Below are 24,443 nucleotides of genomic sequence, written 5' to 3' on the forward strand. Positions count from 1 at the left end.
AATGAAGTGTGAGGTTTCTCTCTTAAGAGCCCTGGGCTTCTCTCCTAGTGATTCACTGTGACGCCTAACATCCCAGAGCCAGTGTGGTCCTTCTAGGCTGAGGTTGGGTAGAGGGCAGAAATAAAAAGCATTCTGATAGAGAATGAAGGCGTTTTGTTTATGTCATTAGCTGAATTATTCCTTAGCGATATAGGTAGGAGTCCACAAAAATCTATGAAAATTATAAATTATTTTTTAAACTAGACATTAATAAACTCCTTTAATAAAAATAGTGATAAAGAGCTCCTCTTGACTAAATAAGTCATCCTAACATGGAGTTCAGGTTTTCACAATCGCTTTTAACAGAATAATACAAGACGACAATATAGCTGACTTGCAATTGTAATACAATTTCAATTACAATTAGCATACTTTCTAGATTTTCTTTCCCAAATGGAGAGCCCAAAAAGAAGTAACAAAAGACTCATTCATCAAGCAAAGAAGAAAATCCTTTATTTTTTGACAAGCAAAAATAAGAATAAATTGCTGTTCACACTGGATAAGACCATATCAAAAGTAACAGTAAAAATGTACACTGTTGGTGTTATATGGGGATGGGGTTCTCAGTAATTTTGTTTATTATTTATGTTTATTGTTATGTTTGTCATTAATTATTCAATAAATTTTTATTTAAAAAGTCAACCTACTTAGAAATCTTCTGTGGGGATGGGAGGGACAAAAGATTACAAACCAAAATTCAGGAGATGGTAACACCAGAATTGATAAAATCACCTGGGGTTATTTGTATAACTCAACCACCAAACCTCTGCTATCAAGCCTTGCTACAGTCATGGCTGTCCAGAAAGGTTTACAGTTATTTTTCCAAGAAAGGATCCATGGGTTTAAGAACTTCAGAACTTTAAGAACTTCAGAACTTCTTTAGTTGCTGAAGCTCAAGTAACGAAGTTGAATGCAATCAAAAAAAGAATACCAGGGAGTCAAGGCTTGAGAGGTACATTCTTACCCCAAAGTAACTGCTCAAACCTACCAGACCAAGTAAATTACTGAAGATACAAAGGAGAAACAAAATGCAGATTGCCGTCCTTATTCCTATAACTCAAAAATTTTCTTTGTTGAAGTAGAATTGAACTTTTCTAGGATCCAGACTGGAATATCGGTGACAGCATTTGCGCAGGCTCTTTGCCAAAGTCTGAGGGCCACATAAGAAAACTCCCACTACAGACCTGTAGGAATAGAACAATAGTACGGGCTAGAATGCAACAATGATAGAATGGAGAAACTGCCTCTGTTAGGCCTCTACTACTTCCAAGAACCTTGAATAAAAATTTGGTTGTTAACTCCCACGTTCTTCATGGTAGTTTTTTAACCTTTTCTGCGCACAAACCCCAAATATGCTCTCAGCCCTTAACACTTTCAGCACTCAGCCTTCCCTGTTTTGAGAACACAGATGAGAGACATAGGACAGTGCAGTGGCTAAGTGCCAGACTGTGCAGCCAGTCTGTCTGCGTTGTCTGGGCTCACATCTCAGCTCTGACATTTATCCCACCTGTGGGACTTTGGGCACATTTCTTTTTTTCTTTTTTCTTTCTTTTTTTTTTTTTTTTTTTGAGACGGAGTCTTGCTCGGTCGCCCAGGCTGGAGTGCAGTGGCACGATCTCGGCTCACTGCAACCTCCGCCTGCCGGGTTCAAGCAATTTTCTGCCTCAGCCTCCTGCGTAGCTGGGACTAATTTTTGTATATTTAGTAGAGATGGGGTTTCACCATGTTGGCCAGACTGGTCTCAAACTCCTGACCTCGAGTGATCCACCTGCCTCAGCCTCCCTAAGTGCTGGGATTACAGGCGTGAGTCACAATGCCCGAGAAGGGCAAATTTCTTAACCTGTCTCTTTCAGCTTTCCCACCTGTAAAATGGGGATAAAAATAGTACTCACCACATAGGGTTGTTTTAAGGATTAAATAAGAACATGTAAAGAAATTAGAAAAATGCCTGCCACATAGCAAGTACATATGTATTAGCTCCCATTAAACCCATCCACTGTGAGCTTATCCCCACCTCAAAATTTCTCCTACTGGAGAGGTGGTGTTCTTTCTTGCCAAGGCTAATCTTTCCAACTATGCTCTGGGTCTCACCTTCTTCTTCCTTCTTTCATACCCTTCTCTCCCCCTCTTTTTTAAAAATCTAATCATGGTATAGTTTCTATACCACAATATTCGCCCCTTTGAAGTGTGCAATTTGTGCTTTTTCGCATAGCCACAAAGTTATGCAACCATCACCGCTATCTAATTCCAGAACATTTCCATCATCCCCAAAAGAAACCCTATCCACATTAGCAGTCCTTATTTCCTCCCAACTACCCTGTCCTACTCAAGACGATCACTTACCTACTTTCTGTCTCTGTTGGGTATGCCTATCCTGAACGTTTCACATAAGTGAAGTCATACAATACATGGCCTTTGGTGTCTGGTGTTTTTCAGCATGATGTTTTCAAGATTTGTCCATGTTGTAGCATGTATCAGTACCTTGTTGTTGTTTTTTTATAGCTAAATAATATTCCAGTATGTGAATATACCACATTTGCTTCATCCATTCATCTATTGATGGACACTTGGCTTGTTTTCACTTTGGGGCTATTATGAGTAATGCTGCTGTGTACATCATGTACACGTTTTTGTGTAGACATATATTTTCATTTCTCTTGGGTGTATAACAAGGAGTGGGATTGCTGGGTCATATGGAAACTATGTGATTTTTTTTTTTTTTTTTGAGACACAGTGTCGCACTGTCACCTGGGCTGGAGTACAATGGTGTGATCTGGGGTCACTGCAACCTCCGCCTCCCGGGTTCAAGCAATTCTCCTGCCTCAGCCTCCCGAGTAGTTGGGATTACAGGTGCCCACCACCATGCCCGGCTAATTTTTTTCACTTTTTTTTTTTTTTTTTGAGACGTAGTCTCGCTGTCACCCAGGCTGGAGTGCAGTGGCACAATCTCAGCTCACTGCAAGCTCCACCTCCTGAGTTCACGCCATTCTCCTGCCTCAGCCTCCTGAGTAGCTGGGACTACAGGTGCCCGCCACTGCACCCGGCTAATTTTTTTTTTTGTATGTTTAGTAGAGATGGAGTGTCACCATGTTAGCCAGGATGGTCTTGATCTCCTGACCTCGTGATCCACCCGCCTTGGCCTCCCAAAGTGCTGGGATTACAGGCATGAGCGACTGCGCCCGGCCTAATTTTTTGTATTTTTAGTAGAGACAGGGTTTCACTATGTTGGCCAGGCTGGTCTCAAACTCCTGACCTCGTGATCCACCCGCCTTGGCCTCCCAAAGTGCTGGGATTACAGGCATGAGCGACTGCGCCCGGCCTAATTTTTTGTATTTTTAGTAGAGACAGGGTTTCACTATGTTGGCCAGGCTGGTCTCAAACTCCTGACCTCGTGATCCACCCGCCTTGGCCTCCCAAAGTGCTGGGATTACAGGCATGAGCCACCGTGCCCGGCCTAATTTTTTGTATTTTTAGTAGAGACGGGGTTTCACTATGTTGGCCAGGCTGGTCTCGAACTCCTGACCTCGTGATCCACCCGCCTTGGCCTCCCAAAGTGCTGGGATTACAGGCATGAGCCACCGTGCCCGGCCTAATTTTGTGTATTTTTAGTAGAGACGGGGTTTCACTATGTTGGCCAGGCTGGTCTCGAACTCCTGACCTCGTGATCCACCCGCCTTGGCCTCCCAAAGTGCTGGGATTACAGGCATGAGCCACCGTGCCCGGCCTAATTTTTTGTATTTTTAGTAGAGACTAAATCTTTTATCTTAAAGCAGATATCGGCCGGGCACGGTGGCTCACTCCTGTAATCCCAGCACTTTGGGAGGCCAAGGTGGGCGAATCACCTGAGGTCAGGAGTTTGAGACCAGCCTGGCCAACATGGCGAAACCCTGTCTCTACTAAAAATACAAAAAAATTAACTGGGTGTGGTGGCAGGCGCCCGCCTGTAATCCCAGCTACTCGGGAGGCCAAGGCAGGAGAACAGCTTGAACCCAGGAGGCAGAGGTTGCAGTAAGCCGAGATCGCACCATTGCACTCCAGCCTGGGTGACAAAGCAAGACTGTGTCTCAAAAAAAAAAAAAAAAAGAGAACCAGCATGAGGACCCAGGATCATCTGAATCCAAGTCACTAAGTGCTCCAGCCACTGCCTTCCTGAAGCCTTTCTTAATCACCTCATGCCATGTGGCCATAGACTTTTCTTCCCTCTAGCGTCCATGCACCTGTTTCACGGAGTGCATTATTCTGCTTTGAGGTGATTGTGTGCATCTCTTATTCAAATGTATTCTCCTTGAGGGCAAGAACCATATCCTATTTCTCTTTCAACCTCCAAAGCTTCTAGAATGGTGAAAGCTGAGCTTATAAAAAGTAACCAAGGCTGGGCTCGGTGGATCATGCCTGTAATCTCAGCACTTTTGGAGGCTGAGGCAGGTGGATCACCTGAGGTCAGGAGTTCGAGACCAGCCTGACCAACATGGTGAAACCCCATCTCAGCTAAAAATACAAAAAAATTAGCTGGGCATGGTGGTGGGTACCTGTAATCCCAGCTACTCAGGAGGCTGAGGCAGGAGAATCGCTTGAACCTGGGAGGCGGAGATTGCAGTGACCAGAGATCATGCCACTGCACTCCAGTCTGGGCGACAAAAGCGAAACTCCATCTCAAAAAAAAAAAAAAGGTAATCAAGAATATTTGTAGCATTGAATTGATCATCACCTGCCTACTTGTTCAGGGAATCTCAGCTTCATATCCTTCCCATTGGCATGGCTGATTTCATAGCACCAGGGTTTTTTGTGCTCTAACATGTCTCAAAACCCTCCAGAAAGATTGAGCTCAGGTGGCCAGTAAACTAGATAATACCTTTGTTACTTTAAGTAGAGATTATTGAGTCCCCTCCCCCCAAAAATGCATTTGAATTGCTCCAGTTCTCTAGTTTGTTTGGTAGGATAGATCAGAACTGATTCCACTTGCCTCACTGTTTGAATGGAGTTTGCTAGGGCAAAAAAACCTCTTTTCATCAATTTCAAGATCATGACCCTATTTTTCTAAAACCCCAGATGAAATTTCCTCAATCTTCACCAAGAATCTAAGAATGGCACAAAAGGTTTCTGCCCCAGAGATCTTTTCTTAAGAGTGTTCAACATGCTGTAATACCTTTCCTAAATCCTAACTCCGCAAACTCATCTTTTTTTTTTTTCTTTTGAGACGGAGTTTCTCTCTTGTTGCCCAGGCTGAAGTGCAATGGCGCAGTCTCAGCTCACTGCAACCTCTGCCTCCCAGGTTCAAGTGATTCTCCTTGCCTCAGTCTCCCAAGTAGCTGGGGTTACAGGCATGCGCCACCTCACCCAGCTAATTTTTGTATTTTTAGTAGAGACGGGGTTTTGCCAAGTTGGCCAGATTGGTCTCGAACTCCTGACCTCAGGTGATCCACCTGCCTCGGCTTCTCAAAGTGCTGAGATTCCAGGCAGTAAGTCACCGCACATGGCCCCCGCAAACTCATCTTACTGGAGGAAAATATACTTACTTGGGGTGGGAGGTAGCTATTGTAGAAAACTCATTGTCCCACATTGGTCTCCCAAAGGAGGTTTTCTGTTTCAGACCTGTCAGGATGTCAGTGGCCTTGTCAAAGTTTAATGCTGCATGACCAACCTGGATTCAGAGGAATAAAAAGTTAGAAAAACCAAGTCCTAGGCTGGGCGTCGTGGCCCACACCTGTAATCCCAGTACTTTGGGAGGCCAAGGTGGGTGGATCACCTGAGGTCAGGAGTTCAAGACTAGCCTGACCAACGTGGTGAAACCCCGTCTCTACTAAAAATACAAAATTAGCTGGGCGTGGTGGTGCATGCCTGTAATCCCAGTTACTCGGGAAGCTAAGGCAGGAGAATTGCTTAAACCCAGGAGGCAGAGATTGTGGTGAGCTGACATTGCGCCATTGCACTCCAGCCTGGGTGACAAGAGCAAAACTCCGTCTCAAAAAAAAAAAAAAAAAAAAAAAAAGAAAGAAAGAAAGAAAAGAAAAGAAAAGAAAGAAAAGAAAAACCAAGTCCTGATAGCTGCCTCTTCCTTCTTTCCACCACTTTTAAACTTGTGTGTGAGTGTGAGGGCGGGTAGGAAATCATAAGAAATAACTTCTAATCCATATGCACTATCCTTTGTCTGACATTCGTCTTATGTTTACTAGGTGAATTAGTGTGTTATTTGGACTCACAATGTTGCTGTCCCATCCAGTGAGAAAGAGACGGTAGTCTAGAAAACCCACTTTGCCTAATTCCTCCATTTCCTTTTCCAGGGAAGTCAACAGGTCGTTGAACCAGGAAAAGGCACCTGTCTCCCTGCAGATCCAGTAGAAATAGATCTGAAATCAGCAAAAGAGATCATAGCCTTATTAGGTGACCTTAAAAGTCACATTTACAGAGCCGCAAACTTTAGGCAGCAGGAATGTTCAGAGTTCTGACAATTTTCCTTAGGAAAGAGCCTTCCAACATCTTTGGTCAGGGTTATCTTAAACTCCAAATAGAAAAGAAGACGCTGTTCTTATGATAAATCTGTTGAAGTGGATGTCCTGGCCAAGAGAAGTGGTCACTTATTCTCATAACCCCAGGGATAGCTTGCTCTTATCAATTGTAAAGAACTTAACCCAAGAATGCAATAGACTTGTCAGACCCAGGTCAGATAAAAAGTGATATACGGGATTATACCTTTTTTGTTTTGAGGTTGTGGTCTGCACCCTGGAATTTGTACCAGATGGATTTCAAGATAGAAGCAAAGGGGGTGACCCCAATTCCTGCTCCAACCAGCACAGCCACTTCATACTGGAAAACATCCTCACTGGCTGTGCCAAAGGGACCATCCACTTCAATCCTGGCAGAAGACAGAAGATAACGGGCAACTGAAGACTCCCCTCCACCTCTAACCTCAAACATCCTCCCAGAAATATAGTTGTTCCCATGGTTGACTTCTGTGTATTTATTTTAATCCTATTCTATTGTACCAAACTTAAGGTTCAAGGAAGAATTGCTTTCTCTTTTCTGCCAGTCTGCATTCTGGTCTGGGACTCTTCTGGTCTCAAGGACCTACCTGGGAATTGGTGAATACTGTTGTTCAAAAGCCCTTATGAGATTTTCTGTCCAGTCCCCTGCTGCTCGGATATGAATGGAGAAGAAATCTTCCTCTGGAGCAGAGGTCAAAGTAAAAGGATGCCATTCCAGGGGAGAGATTGAGGGGCAATTAACAAAGATATACTGCCCCACTTCCATGCTGAAGCCACGCTTGTTCATCTGCAATTCCAAAACTTTGGATGGGTGCATAACAACCTAGTGAATGAAGCACATAGACCAAAGAAGGCAAACTCAAATGGCAACAAGGACAGGCAGATAAAGCGAATGAGTGAAGCTAGAGGGCTGGTGACAGTGGTGAACTACAAACACAGATCCTCTCTAAAGAGGGCAGCAGCTACTTAGCTCCAGACAGTGGTTGCAATATGGAACCATGACAATGTTATCAGGTTTTCTGATTCTTCAAGAGAAGCAAGAAATAGCTTTGAAAAAAAATCAAACAAAAGCTTCCATCCAGATTTTTAAATGCTAGCAACCAATTCAACTTTATAAACAAACATTGTGTGCACCAAACAATCATCCTGATGATTTCGGCGAAGCCCCTCTTTCCCAGTTCTGTCCAGCACTGTATGCCAAACCCAAGTTTGTTTTGTTTTTGTTTTTTGAGACAGAGCCTTTCTCTGTCACCCAGGCTGAAGTGCAATGGCGTGACTTCGACTCGACTCACTGCAACTGCCGCCTCCCAGGTTCAAGCGATTCTCCCACCTCAGCCTCCCAAGTAGCCAGAATTACAAGTGGGCACCACCACGCCCAGCTAATTTTTTTTTTTTTTTTTTAATTTTTAGTAGAGACGGGGTTTCGCCATGTTGGCCAGGTTGGTCTTGAACTCCTGACCTCAACAGATCTGCCCTCCTCGGCCTCCCAAAGTGCTGGGATTACCACCCACGGTGCCCGGCCTCCAAGTTCCTCTTTATTCCTTTCAGGGTGACAACATAAAAATTTAGTTCTACAGTCTGATAGAAGAGAACTCATCACAGCAAGAGGAAAGTACATATTCTTTACCTTGGTAATCACAACTTTCTGCTGGGAGCGATAAAACCGGAGGATCCTTTCACAGATATAAAGAATGACCGGTGCAAGGATCCACTTCCAAGACTGCACAGAGACAGGGTTAAGAATGAGATTACACGTTAATTTCTTGTTTAGGACTTATTTGTGTAGCAGTTCATCCTTCGTTCTTTACTGAGTTCTCCAATGTGTATCATTTTTAAGGTACTAATTTCACCAAATCTGGAAGACGGAAATAGAAAAAATAAAAGACAACGGTGTCGTTTGCTAATCTGTTATTCATAAAACAGACCAATTCCTGGAAATTTACAAGTCTGACCAAGAAGCAAGAGAAAAGCACAGAAATGGGACACATGGTAAACATCCTTATTCTTAGATTATATGTAAAATTTAATTTTAAGGCCTGGCACAGTGGCTCATCCTGGTACTTTAGGAGGCTGAGGCGGGCAGACTGCCTGATCTCAGGAGTTGGAGACCCAGCCTGAGCAACATAGCAAAACCCTGTCTCTACTAAAAATACAAAAAATTAGCTGGGCGTGGTGATGCATGCTTGTAATTCCAGCTACATGGGATGCTGAGGCATAAGAATCTCTTGAACCCGGGAGGCAGCAGAGGTTGCAGTGAGCTGAGATCATGCCACTGCACTCCAGCCTGGGCAACAGAGCAAGACACTGTCTCCAAAAATTAAAAAATAAAATAAAATAAGATTTAATTTTAAGAATCTAAGATTATCTTCGAGGACAGCTTGTACAATCTAAAAAACCAACAGAGAAAGTAGATGTGAAATAGAAGCAGATGATTAAAAACAAAATAAACACAAGAAAGGGAAAGTATGTGGCTGATGCTATTGGCTCATAAAACTCAGTACTTATCCATCACCTCCTTTCTCAAGTGCTTAAACATTTAACGTAGTCACTTTTTTTTTTATTTTTATTTTTTACCTTGTCTACATTTTTTTTAAAGTCAGCTTTTTGGCCAGGCGTGGTGGTTCACACCTGTAATCCCAGTACTTTGGGAAGCTGAGGCGAGTGGATCACTTGAGGTCAGGAGTTCAAGACAAGCCTGGCTAACACGGTGAAAACCCATCTCTACTAAAAATACAAAAATTAGCTGAGTGTGGTGGTGGGCGCCTGTAGTCCCAGCCATTCAGGAGACTGAGGAAGGAGAATCACTTGAATCCAGGAGGTTGCAGTGAGCCCAGGTCGCGCCACTGCATTCCAGCCTGGGCGAGAGAGCGAGACTCCATCTCAAAATAAAATAAATAAACAAATAAATAAACAAACAAATAAATAAATAAAGCAGCCTTTCTATCCCTGAGATCTTTGCAAAGCAGCAGTTTGTTTCTACCTGTACAGGAACTACTAAAAATGTACTTCCTAGCAATACTAAATTATGTCCTTTCTTGCACAGTTGCTCAAGTGTTATACATTGGGACTGTGTGAAGTGAGGTTTCTTAAGCTGGTGCAAGTAAATAACTTCCTTGAGTATCTCTAGGGAAGGAAGAGGCAGAGATGGGATAAGTCAAACAGAGTGAACATTATGCAATTCAGTGCCATTTCTTATTTGAAAAAATTCCCTAGCTGAATTTGAGGAAAAATATATTTAAGAAATGGGTAATAACAATGTGAAAAAAATATTGGCCTCAGAAATAGTCAGAGTAATAAATATTAAAACAAGATACCGTTTTAGTCTCTCAAATTGAAAAACAACTTTAAGTAATAATGCCCAGCATTAACTGGGATTCAGGGAAATGGGAGTGTTCATGTGGGCATGCAAATTGAACATGCATTTCACATGGCTGAAAATGCAAATTGGCAACATCTTCCCAGAGAGCATTTGAGCAGCACATCTCAATAGCCTCAAAAGTGTTCTTTCTCTTTTACCCTGGAACTTCACTTCCAGGAAATGGAGATAAATAATTAAGGTGTGAAAAAGTATTATACATGAGTAAAGTAATGGCCACAATGTTTACTTTAAAAATGATTAAAATGGTATATATACCATACACATATTTCTTCAAAAAAGTACTTTAAGACCACATGGGAAGTTTTTTTCTAATACTGAAATGGGGGAACATGTTTCTAAATAAAATAAACCATCCCGAAGCCATAAAAGAAGAGCGTGAAATGGTGTGTCGTTGTGGTTTGGATCTGCATTTCTCTAATGATTGGTGACGTGGAGCATTTTTTCATATGCTTGTTGGCTGCGTGTGTGTCTTCTTTGAAAAGTGTTTCTTTATGTCCTTTGCCCACTTTTTTTTTTTTTTTGAGACTTTGTCCACTTTGTTATGGGATAATTTATTCTTTGTTGTTGTTGTTGTTAATTTGTTTAGGTTCCTTATAGATGCTAGATATTAGACCTTTGTCAGATGTGTAGTTCGCAAATATTTTCTCACATTCTCTAGGTTGTTTGTTTACTCTCTTGATAGTTGCTTTTGCTGTGCAGAAGCTCTTTAGTTTAATTAGATCCCATTTGTCAATTTTCATTTTTGTTGCATTTGCTTTTGGTATCTTCATCATGAAATCTTTGCCGGGGCCTATGTCCTGAATGGTATTAGGTTGTCTTCCAGGGTGGTTGTCTTCCAGGGTTTTTATAGTTGGGGGTTTTACATTTAAGTCTTTAATCCATTTTGAGTTGGTTTTTGTATACGGTGTAAAGAAGGAGTCCAGTTTCAATCTTCTTCATATGGCTAACCAGTTATCCCAGCACTACCTATTGAACAGGGAGTCCTTTCCCCGTTGCTTATTTTTGTTGAGTTTGTTAAAGATCAGATGGTCATGGGTATGCAACATTATTTCTGTTCCATTGGTCTGTGTGTCTATTTTTATACCAGTACCATGCTGTTTCGGTTACTGTAGCCTTGTAGTATAGTTTGAAGTTGGGTAACATGATGCCTCCAGCTTTGTTCTTTTTGCTTAGGATTGCCTTGGCTATTTGGGCTCTTTTTTGGTTCCATATGAATTTTGAAATAGTTTTTTTCTAATTCTGTGAAGAATGTCATTGGTAGTTTGGTAGGAATAGTGTTGAATCTGTAAATTGATGTGGGGAGTAGGGCCATTTTAATGATATTGATTTTTCCTATCCATTAGTATGGAATGTTTTTCCATTTGTTTGTGTCATCTCTAATTTCTTTGAGCAGTGTTTTGTAACTCTCATTGGAGAGATCTTTCACCTCCCTGGTTGGCTGTATCCCTAGGTATTTTATTCTTTTTGTGGCTATTGTGGATGGGATTGCATTCTTGATTTGACTCTCAGCTTGGGTGTCAGGGTATAGCAATGCCATTCATTTTTGTATATTGCTTTTGTATCCTGAAACTTTGCTGAAGATGTTTATCAGATCTAGGAGCTTTTGGACATAGACTATGGGGTTTTCTAGGTATAGAATCATATTGTCTGGAAACAGGGATAGTTTGACTTTTTGTCTTCCTATTTGAATGCCTTTTATTTCTTTCTCCTGCCTGATTGCTCTGGCCAGGACTTCCAGCACTATGTTAAATAGGAGTGGTAAGAGAGTGCATCCTTGTCTTGTTCCAGCTTTCAATGGGAATGCCTCCAGCTTTTGCCCATTCAGTATGATATTGGCTGTGGGTTTGTCATAAACGGCTCTTATTATTTTGAAATATGTTCCTGCAATGCCTAGTTTGCTGAGAGTTTTTCATATGAAGGAATGTTGAATTTTGTTGAAAGCCTTTTGTGTATCTACTGAGATGATCATATGGTTTTTGTCTTTAGTTCTCTTTATGTGATGAATCACATTTATTGGTTTGCATATGTTGAACCAAACTTGCATCCCAGGGATAAAGCCTACTTGATCGTGGTGGATTAGCTTTTTGATGTGCTGCTGGATTCAGTTTGCCAGTATTTTGTTGAGGATTTTTTCATCGATGATCATCGAGGATATTGACCTGAAGTTTTCTTTTTTCATTGTATCTCTGCCACATTTTGGTATCGGGATGATGCTGGCCTCACAGAGTGAGTTAGGAAGGAGACCCTCTTCAATTTTTTTGCAATAGTTTCAGTAGGAATGGTACCAGATCTTATTTATACATCTGGAAGAATTTGGCTGTGAATCTGTCTGGTCCTGGGCTTTTTTTGGTTGTAGGTTTTTTATTACTGATTCAGTTTTGGAACTCAATATTGGTCTGCTCAGGGATTAAATTTCTTCATGGTCTGGTCTTGGGAGGTTGTATTATGTGTCCAGGAATTTATCCATTTCTTCTAGGTTTTTAAACCATTTCTTCTAGGTTTTTTTTTTTTTTTTTTTTTAGTTTATATGCATAGAGATGTTCATAGTAGTCTCTGAGGGTTTTTTTTTTTTAAATTTCTGTGGGGTCAGTCGTAATGTCCTCTTTGTCATTTCTGATTGTGGTTTTTGGATCTTCTCTCTTTTTTCTTTATTAGTGTAGCTAGTGGTCCATTCTTTATTTGTGTAGCTAGCACTCCATCTGTCTTATTACAAAATTAGTTTCTAAATAGGTAATACATGTATATGGTACAAAATCTGAAAGTACAACAGGATATACAATAAAAAGCAAATCCTCCTTCCCCTCCAGATCCCCAGAGGTAATGTTATTATTTTGTGAATTCTTCTGGAGAACAGGCATTTAAATGATCTTTTCAATGCAAATGATAGGAGACTATATACACTGCCATGCCTTTTACATTTAACATCTTAGAGACTGGTCCCTATTAGTGTCTATGGTGCTCTCTCTTTCGTTTTACTGGTTGCAGACTATTCCACTGCATGAAAGTTCCAAAATGTAACTAGTTCCCCATCGAGGCACACTTGTTTCCAATCTTCTTTTCTATTTAACAATGCTGTAATGAATAACTTAATGCATGTAATTTAACACATATTTAAGTATATTGGTGGAATAAATTGGAAGTCGAGTTTTAAAGCTTAATTGCTACTGCCAAATCACTCTCTACAAGCAGTTGTATAGGTTTACACTCTCACCAGCAATGCATAAGAGCATTTCTCCATATTCTTGCCAACACCATACATTAGCAGGTTTTTTATCTTTGCTAATCTATCAGGTTAACAGATTCTTGTGGTTTTATTTGGCATTTTTTCAATTATGAATAACATTAAGCATCATTTCATATATTTAAGATAAAAATATATCTCCATTTCTGAGATCATTCTGTTCATATCTTCTTTATCTCTTTTTATCATGTTATTAGGCTTTTTCTTATTGATTTCTAGGAGTTATTGATATATTAGAAAATTAGTCCATGGCCTGTGAGTTGTAAATACTTTTCCTACTTGGTAATTTTTTGTCTATCTTTATTTACAATGGGAATTTTTGTTTGTTTGTTTGTTTGTTTGTTTTGACACAGGATCTCACTGTCACCCAGGCTGGAGTGCAGTGGCATGATTACAGCTCACTGCAGCCTCAACCTCCCAGGCTCAAGTAATCCTTTCACCTCACCCTCCACGCCACCATGCCCAATTAATTTTTGCATTTTTTTGTAGAGATGGGGTTTAGCCATGTTGCCCAGCTGGTCTCAAACTCCTGGGCTCAAGCAATCCACCCACCTCAGCCTCCCAAATTGCTGGGATTACAGGTGTGAGCCACTGTGCCTGGCCCGATGGGGATTTCTTTTGCCATGCAAAAATATTTCTTCTTTTATGGCTTCAGGATGGTTTATTTTATTTAGAAACATGTTCCCCCATTTCAATATTAGAAAAAACTTCCCATGTGGTCTTAAAGTACTTTTATGGGTTTTTTTACATGTAAATTTTTGCTTCATGTATCCTCGATTCATATTTTAGTGCAAGGTGTGAAATGAAAATATACCTTTTTTCCCAGATGATGATCTTCTTGTACTAAAAATTGTTAATTTATCCTTTTCCTGCTGAATTAAAATGCCAACTTTATAAGGCTTTTTGTTTTATATATTTTTCGTGTTCTAGATGAGAACTAAGCTATTGCTCTTAATCCTGAATCTGATTTAAAGACCTTAATCATTCTCAGAGTACTTTGAGGCACCACAAATCAACCTTCCCCTTCCATTTACTCCTCAATATAACCTATTTTTTGAGAAAGCAAAGGTAAATCATAATATCTGCAAGAATTACCCTGGGGCACACCTTGAGTTCCCTAGAACACAGTTTCATGATCGCCCAGTATCTAACAAAAATTTCCAAGCATAGTCTTAGAACACCAAAGAAAGCCCACTTCAAGAATGCTTTATTTCCCCCCAGAATTTGACTGGAATATCACAGCTGAGCTTTGGGGCAGTATAGTGGTCAAGAGTTCAAACCTTTGGAATCCAAAAGGCCTGGGCTTGTATTCAAGCTCCACTACTTACTTACTGTAAGAGCTTGTCAGTTTATTTAATCTCTTGGATTCCTGTCCTTTTGTTTCAAAATTTAGACAAAAAAGAAGTACATATCTCATAGGTTATCGCTATATATAAATGAAATAATCCATATTATGCAGCAAGGCTGGCAGATGATAAACACAATTAATAATGTGGGCTATCATTATTACCTTTGCAGAGGGTCTCACAACATGCAAGAACTATTAGTTTTTTCTCTTCAAGATCCCCTTGTAATTGCCTGTTGCCAGTGATATTGGAAGTTTCTTAAAGGTAGGAACCCCATGGATATCCTCCATAAGACCCAGCACAGGACTGAGCTAATAATAATGATGATAATAACAATAAGAGTAATAATAAGAATAATAACAGTAACAACTCCAAACAAGAGTCTGTCCTTGCCCATAGGGCTCTTACCTCAGGGGGCTGCCCTTCAAACTCAGGGCGCCTACAGCGGCAGTCATGATTATTCCACATCTCAAAATACTCTGCACACTTGTGAGGATGACCCTCATTTATGCTCTCCTCTGTTTGACCCCGGACAATTCCACTGAAATAGACAAAGAAGGATGGTTTGGGACAAAGAATTATGCAAGGTCAGGGGCTGAGAATGAGGGTTTGAGGATCTTACCCAATGCCGTGAATCCCTAAGCCAAGGATATAGAAGATAAAAAGGTGGTGAGTATACCAGAAGACCTCAAAATAACTCCTCCGGATGAACTCAGTAGCTGAAGTTACCATGAGAATCAAGGCTATTGTCATGATCACTCCAGTGAGACCAGCAATGCTGGTGAATGTCACATACTCCACTGTCTGTGAAAGGAGAAATATCAGCCTGACACAATGTCCACCTGTGCACTTCCTGCTCATGACCTGATCTCAGATGCTTTGCTAGAAAGTCAGCTCACCATGTTTCGGAACTGGATGGGATTTAGCCAAGAACCCCCCTTTGTCTCATCATGAGATAGGCTGGAGAGAATGGAGACAAGTGAGCCATCTGTGGCCTGTCGGCTTCTGCTATAGCGGTCAAAGTTAAACAGGTGTGCAATGATGTGAATAGCTAAATGGAAAGATGAAAAGAAATGTTAAGAGGCATCTCAGCAACATCACGGTGGGTGTGCTCCATGAGACTAGAAGAATCCTACATTATAGTGCTTAGCAGAATGCTGAGTGCATAGAAGGTGCCCAGTAAACCCTTGATTGCAGAGATCTTTTTTACACTTACTCTGTTCCCAAAGGAATAGAACTTAAGCTCATGGAAATAGGCCAAGAACAGTGCCTGACAAATAGTGCCCAGTGCTCGATAAATATTTTTTGAATATGCATATGGATGGATGAATGAAGCAAGATTCTGAATGCCCTGGAGTCTGCAGATTCATGGATTGCCTGCATTACCTGTATGTAGGCAGATCATATAGGCCACCAGCTTGTGGAAGGTAAGGTTGTGATCCAATTGCTTTCTCAGTGTGCGACTGCAAAACTACAAATGTAAAGTGATCATGGTCAGATGTATCCAGCCAGCTTTATTAAATTCACTAACCCATAACCAATATGTCTTCTTGCACATAGCATGCCAATACTCACCCACCCTTACCCACCCCCTTAGCTACCAAAGGAGACTTCTGCCTTCCATTCCTAGGAGCATGGTGTTGGGCTGTCCTACTGAGGAGTCTGGGGTCTCCTTCTTTAATGTGAAAGTTGACTTAGGAGTGGCTGGGACTCACTGAGCAGGTGCCCCTCAGGAAGGACAGCAGACTGCGGCACACAGGAAGCAGGATCAGCATGCTGTTAAAATTCAAGCAGAGAGCAGACGCTCGGGCACAGGCCAATGTTGACTAGAGCAGAGGAGAAAAAGAGACCATTAGCTGCTTCATTTCACCATCTAGCATGTGAGCCACTGACCCAGCCCACTCGTCTGAGGCCTGCAAATGAACGGGGCTACAGCTGCCTCCCCTCTCTCTCAGTAGCTAACACCATCAGGCCAGGCTCTGTTTGCAGAATACATAAAATATACTGAATTTAATATTGAATTGAGATATTCTCATGACAGTAGTTTGGAAATGTTTGACTACATTTACTAACATGAAAGAAAATAGGATTTAATGATTACATGTTAGCAAAACATTCTATGGATGTAACATTTTACTTAATACTCTTAATTATAATTTTGTTATTTGCCACTTGTAAAAAAGTCCTAAGGATCATACACACACACACACACACACACACACACACACACACACACACACACACATATATATGTGTGACAAGGTCTGGCTCTATTGCCCAGGCTGGAGTGCAGTGGTGAGATCTCAGCTCACTGCATCCTCTGCCTCCTGGGATCAAGCCATCCTCCCACCTCAGCCTCCCGAGTACCTGGGACTACAGGTATGCACCACCGCACCCAGCTAATTTTTGTATTTTTGGTAGAGACGGGGTTTCGCCATGTTGCCCAGGCTGGTCTGGAACTCCTGAGCTCAAGAGATCTGCCTGCTTTGGCCTCCCAAAGTGCTGGGATTACAGACGTGAGCCACCATGCCTGGCCAAGGATCATATATACCTTTATTTGCATTTTAAATAAAGCTCATACTTAGAGGTATAATTACAGATGGTATTTTATTCTTTTCTGTATTTTCTAATATTGCAGTTATAAGCACATAATAGTTATATAATAAAAACCCCTAAAATTTTAAGCAATTCTATTAAAATGTCTTTTAAAATTGAACAAAGTTAGTCAAGACTAGCAAACCTCTTAGAGTAAAATTTTTAAACAGGTAGATATTTGAGAAGGGAGAACTTCAGAGGAGCAAAATTTTAAGCTGATTTTCTTGGGTGGCCAGGCAGCATAAATCAAGAACAACCTGATCCAGCAGTAGAAGCTGCTAGCAAAGGAGACAAGAAATCAATGCTTCAAAGAAGTATTTAGCCCAGAAAAACAGGCCTTACTAGGTATAAGCTGGACAGAATATGCTTAACTCCATGGCAGCTAAAGCTGACTTCTCTCCTCAACTCTGTACAACTGGTCTCTGAGTCTACTTCATGAACTTGGGACTGCTATAGAGTGTGACAATGTTGTCATAGCAGAGGAGCTGACAGCAGCAGCCAGGCAATTTTTTTGCATTTCAGCTGACTGGCCAGCCTTATATTGTGTGCATGTCAAAGACTTTCTAAAAGGAAGGGTATGGGTTAAGGTTAACAATTTCTTGGCCTTTTTCTAATTATCTATGAAGCACAAAATTGATTTTTCCTTACATCGTAAACCCAGGAACATGTGATATCAGTTTAATACACCAGGACAAGACCTGTCTAGTATCCATAATGGCTAAGAATGTCAGGCAGTGTGGTGAACAAAAGCTGCCCTACTGTTTTCCATTTCTGGCTTTTCCACATGACCTGTGTTTTCTCCCTCTGCTGAGTCACGCTCCGACTGTTTTCGGTACAGACAGCCTGTTCCATTTCTGAGTAAATTTCCTCTGCTCATCTCAGAGATCCTGCATTTCCACACTGGTTCCCACTACTTGCTTATTTGAATCACAGAGATTTCTTAAAGCTAAAATTGGCAAGTGAATTGAAAATACAGGACTATAATTTCACAGTTCCATATTCTGTGGTGGCTATCTGTATAGGATGAATTCTTTTTAGAGAAAACATTTTTTCCTCATTGCAGCACATTTAAATATGCCAATGTATGTTCATTTCTCTAGATCCCCACTCACTGGTGTTATAATTGAACTCCTGCTGCCATTAATGCATCATTGACTATGGATTTAAACTTCTTCCTCTGCTGCTTATCTGCTCTACTTCATAGTGAATCAAACTGCTCTCTATATTTTCCCAAGGAGAGCATGAGTTGAAAAAATAACCTGTGAAATGTTTAAATAAATTATGGTATACCAATGTAATTAATTGTTATTCTCTTAAAAGGCTGAGAGCTCTATGCAGTGATGCAGTGATGGTAAATATTTTAATGACTAGCTTTTTGGGGAGAGGGGGATTCCTGATTTCTAGCATTTGCCAATTTTGATGATGTAAATACTCCTACCATGGCGGATTTCAAGACACTAACTTGATGTCATTGAACACCACTGAATGTAGAGTTGGGAAGAGATGCACACAACTGGCATTGCAACCTGATATGAGCTGGTTTCAGCACACCACTGGTTAGGCACTCACATGGAAAGATATCTGAGGCTGGGTGCAGTGGCTTATGCCTGTAATTCTAGCACTTTGGGAGACCAAGGCTGGTGGATCACTTGAGGTCAGGAGTTTGAGACCAGCCTGGCCAACATGGTGAAACCCCATCTCTACTAAAAATACAAAAAATTAGCCAGGCATGGTGGCGCGTACATGTAATCCCAGCTACTCGGGAGGCTGAGGCAGGAAAATTGCTTGATCCCAGGAGGTGGCGTCACTGCACTCCAGGCTGGGCGAAAGAGTGAGACTCCGTCTCAAAAAAAAAAAAAAAAAAAAAAAAAGATATATGTGAGATATATTAACATAAGCAATTTCCAGCCAGTATCTACAAAGTGATCCCTTTTTCGGTTAAAACAAAAAAACTGTGTGTCCTATTGTATGTGTTTACCCAAACTCATAGAACCGTACACCAAAAAACAGCAAATTTGACTATATGAAAATGAAAACGTGAATAAACAATAGTACCCACCTCAAAAACAAATCCTATGTGTCTGATACATTTGTGAGCTTATGTCAGTGTGTGTGCATGTCTGTCTGTGTGTGTGTTTGTGTGTGTGTATCTCCGGGGAGTGGGGTGGGAGGGAGATTTTCACATTTTACTTATACCCTTCTATTAGGTTGGTGCAAAAGTAATTGCTGTTTTTGCAAACAGTTTTAATAGCAAAAATCACAATAACTTTTGCACCAACCTAATATATGGTTTGATCTCATTGCAAGCAGCATTATTGATAATTAATTTTTTAAAATAGGGCCTTAAAAATGAAATGTCCTACGGAGTAGAATAATGGACATTGGAGACTACAAAAGGTGGGAGGGTGGGAGGGGAGTGAGGGTTGAAAAATGACCCACTGGGTACAATGTTCACTATTCAGGTGATAGGTAACTAAAAATCCAGACTTCATCACTATGCAATATATGCATGTAAGAAACCTGCACTTGTGGCTGGGCAAGGTGGCTCACACCTGTAATACCCGGCCTTTGGGATGCCAAGGTGGGAATTTTACTTGAGCCCAGGAGTTTTGAGACTAGCCTGAGCAACACAGGGAGACCCCATGTCTACAAAAAAAAATTTTTTTAATTAGCCAGGCTTGGTGGTGCACATCTGTGGTCCCAGGAGGCTGAGGTGGGAAGATAGCTGAAGCCTGGGAGAGTCGAGGCTGCAGTAAGCCATGATCATGCCACTGCATGCCAGCCTGGGTAACAGAGAAAGACCCTGTCTCAAAATAAAGAGAATGAAAACAAAGAAGGAAAGAAGGAAGGATGGAAGGAAGGAAGGAAAGAAGGAAGGAAGGGAGGGAAAGAAAGAAAGAAAGAAAGAAAGAAAGAAAGAAAGAAAGAAAGAAAGAAAGAAAGAAAGAAAGAAAGAAAGAAAGAAAGAGAAAGAAGGAAAGAAAGAGAAAGAAGGAAGGAAAGAAGGAAGGAAGAAAAGAAAGAAAGAAAGAGAGAGAGAAAGAAAAGGAAGGAAGAAGAAAGAAAGGAAGGAAGAGAAAAAAGAAAGAAGGAAAGAAAGAGACCTGCAGTTATACCCCCTACATATATAAACAATTTTTAAATAATTTTTAAAAAACAAAATGTCCATGGGACATCAGCATAATTTATTTTTCTGCTGCTGACATTTTGGTCATGCAGTGATCAAGCTGTTAATAACTAGTCACATTTATTGCATCATTCTCTTAGTAAAAAGCTATTTTTAAAGCAAATTAATACCTCCTTTGGAGTTATTTTCTAAAGAAGGATCAAGGATGAACATTTAAAATGGAAAACAGCAGGGTGAAATAAACCATGAACAGAACATTCAAATTAGTTGTGATCTCAACATGGATTCTTTGATTATGGAGAGAGAAAAAAGCATTTTTTAAAAGGACAAGCTGTCTTTAAACATGTACATTGGGAGGATACTGAAAGCTACTAAGAAAAAAAAAAGACACTGTCAAGATGAAAGTGATTTTAAAATCCTCTGTTATTGCATAATAGACTAGAGGTAGCAGTCAAATATGATCTTCTAACCAGGCAGTGTCCGGGTTCATCAGCCTGTGAGAGAACCATCCTCAACTCCACGCTTCCTCCTGGTCACCTCCACACCCATGTGCCCTACCCACTCCCTCCCTCTTCTGTTTTTGATCTGCCGCTTCCTCAAGCTTCTCTGTTGTGTAACCTTGACCTGAGCCCTCCTTTCTGCTGGCCTTGAATTCTGTAGCACCCATGAGACTCCCCTAAGTATCCCTCTTATTTGATAGAGAGGTATGTTTCCATGACAGCAGTGTTTTCAAGTTGTGTTTGTTTTTTCTTTTTTACTTTCCTTTTTTTTTTTTTAAAAAAACCAAACACTTCCTTAAAATTGTAAGCAGGTGTTCATAGATAGATATAGGCTGCTTTGGTTGAAACAGGGGCAGGAGCAGGAGCACTGCCCAGTTAGCCTTCCCCTCATACCCTGTAGGAACACCCGAGTTTCTGGAAACCAGTTTGAAAACCACTGCCTAATAGTTTTCTTTATGGCATGTTTCCTTTATTGGGTCTGGGTAGTGTGCCCTAGATGGGGTTATCAGATTTATTAAATAAAAATACAGGATGCTAAGCTAAATTTTAACTTCAGATTTTTAAAAATAAATATTTTCATATACCTGTGTTCCATACAATATTTGGAGCATACTTATATCAAAAAATAATTTGTCATTTATCTGAAACTCAAAGTCAGTTGGGCATTCTGTACTTTTTCTGGCAACCCTAGCCGTAGAGGATATCAGGGCATTGGGTCACAAAGAAGCCAGAATCAGAGATAAGGAAAAAAATAGGATTCCTCCATCACAACCGTGATACTCACCCCAAGGATTTTTCTTGTGTAGTAGTATCTGTCGGCCGTCTCATATTTCAGGAAGGCATCCACAAACAGGAAAACATTCAGCCCCAACCAAACAGCCTAGAGGAAGAAAAAAAAAACATGCAAGGGATAAAGTGAAATTTGAGTATGGGAAGGAGTAAATAAAGGATAGGGATAGGAAGAGTGTCGCCATTTTGGCTATTTTGTGTTTACCTGTTTTCATCTTAAATGAGTACAATCCTGCCAGTATCTAACTGGCTTTCAGAGTGAGTCAGCACTTTGAGACATGCATTAGACCAGAGCATGGTCAGCAAACTGAGGTCCATGGCCCATGACCTGTTTTGCCACAGCCTGCAAGCTCAGAATGGTTTTTTATATTTTATATTTTCAAATTTGCTAATGGTTGAGAAAATCAAAAGAAGAATATTTTGTGGCATGTGAAAGTTATATAAAATTCAGATTTCAGTGACCATAAATAAAGTGGTATTGAAACTTAGCCACTGCTACTCATTTCTGTATTGTTTATGGCTGTTTTTGTGATACAATGACGGAGTAGAGTAGTTGGGACAGAGACCATATGGCTTGCAAAGCCTAAAATATGTACTATCTAGCTTTTTACAGAAACATTTGCCAATTCTTGGACTACAGCATTCAAACTGTTGCACCTAAAAGATGGTAATAAGTGAATAAATGGATATCTGAAGAAACAAAGAACAAATTTAGCATCTATAACAATACCTATCTGAAAAGAACTAAACCATTCCAGATGGGCCTGCCTTTTTAATTACACCCTGACATACATTTTCCTGTTTTCAGATTGTGAGTCTTTTTTCAAATTAATCTATTTTTCCTTTGGACTCATTTGAGCTCTTAAGACTGCTTTTGCTTGTCCCAAGTTCTGTCTCTGCACTGGCTAAACGTGAAATTTGGAACTCACTGCCCATTGCCTTGAGGACCAACCAACTGGTCTCTAGCTCAAGTGTGAAGGTGATTTGACAGTCTGTAATTCGACAGGTCTCCAGGGCGCTAGTATATATCCCTTGACCCAGTGTGAGTCAGAACCATCTCAGCACAACAGGCAAAGGACCTTTAGCCTAGGACATGGCCTATTCAGAATCCCTAGATCTAGACCACTCACACACCTTTAGTACTATAATATAGTGATTTAAAGTGTGATATTGGAGTCAAGTTGTAGCATCACCAATTAATAGCTCTGTAATCTCAGACAGACATGTGATTTAACTTTTCTAAACCTCAATTTCTTCACCTGTAAAATGAGGATAATAACAGGACCTACTTTATAGTAGTGCTATGAGGCTAACGTCAGATAATGCGTGTAAAGTGATTAATGCAATGCTTGGGGCTTAGTAAGAGATCAATAAGTGCTAGCTACAGAGTTGTGTCACCACCGAACCTCCTTTACCAATCAATTTCTTCCTGCCTCCTTTGCTCAGATACCCTTTTCCAGAGCTGAGTGTCTTCCAGAGAAACGTCTTTGAAAGAAGAGAAAGTCAACAGTCACAGATACTTCCAGAATTTGGAAGACAGAGGAGAGAAGTTTATTTAGAGGGAGCAGAAATATTTCTGGATCACAAAGAGACACAGGGGCAAATAACTCTGTGTCAGCCTATCATCAATTGTAGGCAAGGCAAATGATGAAATACAGTGATAGCTAGGAGTAATGAATTCCATTCCCCATCTTAGCTGTCATTTCCTCCACTATGAATGACAAAGTAGGTAAACTACAAGACCTGGGAGGAAGGAGGAATAAAACTATTTTTAAGTAATTTATTTTTTATTTAAAAATCAGTGCATAGGAGTATATATCAGAGATAATGAGAAGTCTAAGCTTGCCAGCTGGTTTGGTGGGGGATGGAAATTCAAAGCTAGAGAGTTAAATGTGAGTCACCGTCATAGCTGGTAACCTCTCCTAGCAAAACATAAGAGGGGAAAAATGCAGGTAAATGTGGATTTTAGAGCTAGAAACACCCTTATATTTCTATCTAATCTAGTCACTTTATTAATTCCCTGCTCCCCTCCCCTGCCCAGTCCCCCCCACATACACATACAGGACCTGAAGTCTAGAGAGGATAAATAATTTGGTCAAGGTCACCCAGTTAGTAGCAGAATTCAAAGTACTTGTCAGGTTCTCTTTCTCCTAAACTAGTGTTTTTTCCATTATTGTGCAAAAGAACTCAATATAAGGCATTGAGCATTTAAAATATGTCATGGGATAACCTGACAAAATAAGCACTTTTGTTAAATGTAAAACAAACAACCCTCCAGGAAAACTCACATATTTTTCCCTGGAGCACCTGGTAGGGGAGCGAGGGGGTGGACAGGAGAAAAAAGAAGCATCACATCTTCTCTTTTCTCCTGTTTCGCCTGTGGGACCCAAAAGCAAAATAGGAGAAAAGAGAAAGAGTAATGAATGAAGATCTAGGAAAGTGAGAAAGGACACAGGGAGCCCCAGGCTCACTTGTGGCTCAGAAATGGAAGAATGAGAGTAGAGAGAGGTGTTTGAGTGTTAGGAGAAAGGGATTGTGCATACATAGGGTGGTAAAGGGGTTCTGGCCTGAACGTCACTGGGGAGCTGGGTTCGAGTGATGCCTCTTCAGTCAATTCATTGTGTGACATCTAGGTCTTATTTTCCTTTGTACAATCAATAAGTTGGTTTACATCTGCACTATGCAATGCCACAGCCACTACCCACATGGGGCTGCTGAGCACTTGAAATGTGGCTAGTCTTCGCTGAGATGTGCTGTGGTATACATATCAGATTTGAAAGACTCAGTAAAAATAAAAATATGTAAATTATCTTATTAATATGTTCAATATTGAATACATACTGAAAGGATCTGTTGATATGTTGGGTTAAATGAGTTATATTGTTAAATATTAACTTCACCTGTTTATTTTTACATTTTCAGTGCAGGTATTAGAAAATTTAGGA

At 40.6% G+C, this 24,443-nt stretch overlaps 1 protein-coding gene across 2 annotated transcripts; it reads right to left on the reverse strand.

The window, feature by feature from the left end:
* Positions 1-472: 472 nt before the first annotated feature.
* NOX1 (NADPH oxidase 1) lies at positions 473-22,876 on the reverse strand. Of its 2 annotated transcripts, XM_065538401.2 has the most exons (12): positions 21,494-22,876; positions 16,203-16,313; positions 15,874-15,958; positions 15,387-15,538; positions 15,110-15,291; positions 14,896-15,028; positions 8,149-8,241; positions 7,109-7,344; positions 6,730-6,892; positions 6,240-6,386; positions 5,556-5,680; positions 473-1,223 (listed from the first exon to the last, which is right to left on the reverse strand). In XM_065538401.2, the coding sequence occupies exons 2-12, from the start codon at positions 16,260-16,262 to the stop codon at positions 1,097-1,099; spliced, it is 1,503 nt and encodes a 500-aa protein (XP_065394473.1). In that variant the 5' UTR covers positions 16,263-16,313; positions 21,494-22,876; the 3' UTR covers positions 473-1,096. The 2 variants fall into 2 exon arrangements, with proteins under 2 accessions (XP_065394473.1, XP_065394474.1); XM_065538402.2 differs by lacking the exon at positions 6,240-6,386 and having other exon boundaries at positions 21,494-21,622.
* Positions 22,877-24,443: the final 1,567 nt, after the last annotated feature.

The sequence above is a fragment of the Macaca fascicularis genome, chromosome X (genome assembly GCF_037993035.2).
Source record: "Macaca fascicularis isolate 582-1 chromosome X, T2T-MFA8v1.1".
Classification (NCBI taxonomy): domain Eukaryota; kingdom Metazoa; phylum Chordata; class Mammalia; order Primates; family Cercopithecidae; genus Macaca; species Macaca fascicularis.

Excerpts from the sequence above, each read along its gene's own strand:
- NOX1 (XM_065538401.2), bottom strand. The coding sequence starts at position 16,262 with ATGCTGATCCTGCTTCCTGTGTGCCGCAGTCTGCTGTCCTTCCTGAGG. Across the intron at positions 15,539-15,873 it reads TATGATCTGCCTACATACAG|CTATTCACATCATTGCACAC; the intron begins GTAATGCAGGCA and ends CTTTCCATTTAG. Across the intron at positions 6,893-7,108 it reads CAGTATTCACCAATTCCCAG|GATTGAAGTGGATGGTCCCT; the intron begins GTAGGTCCTTGA and ends GTCTTCTGCCAG.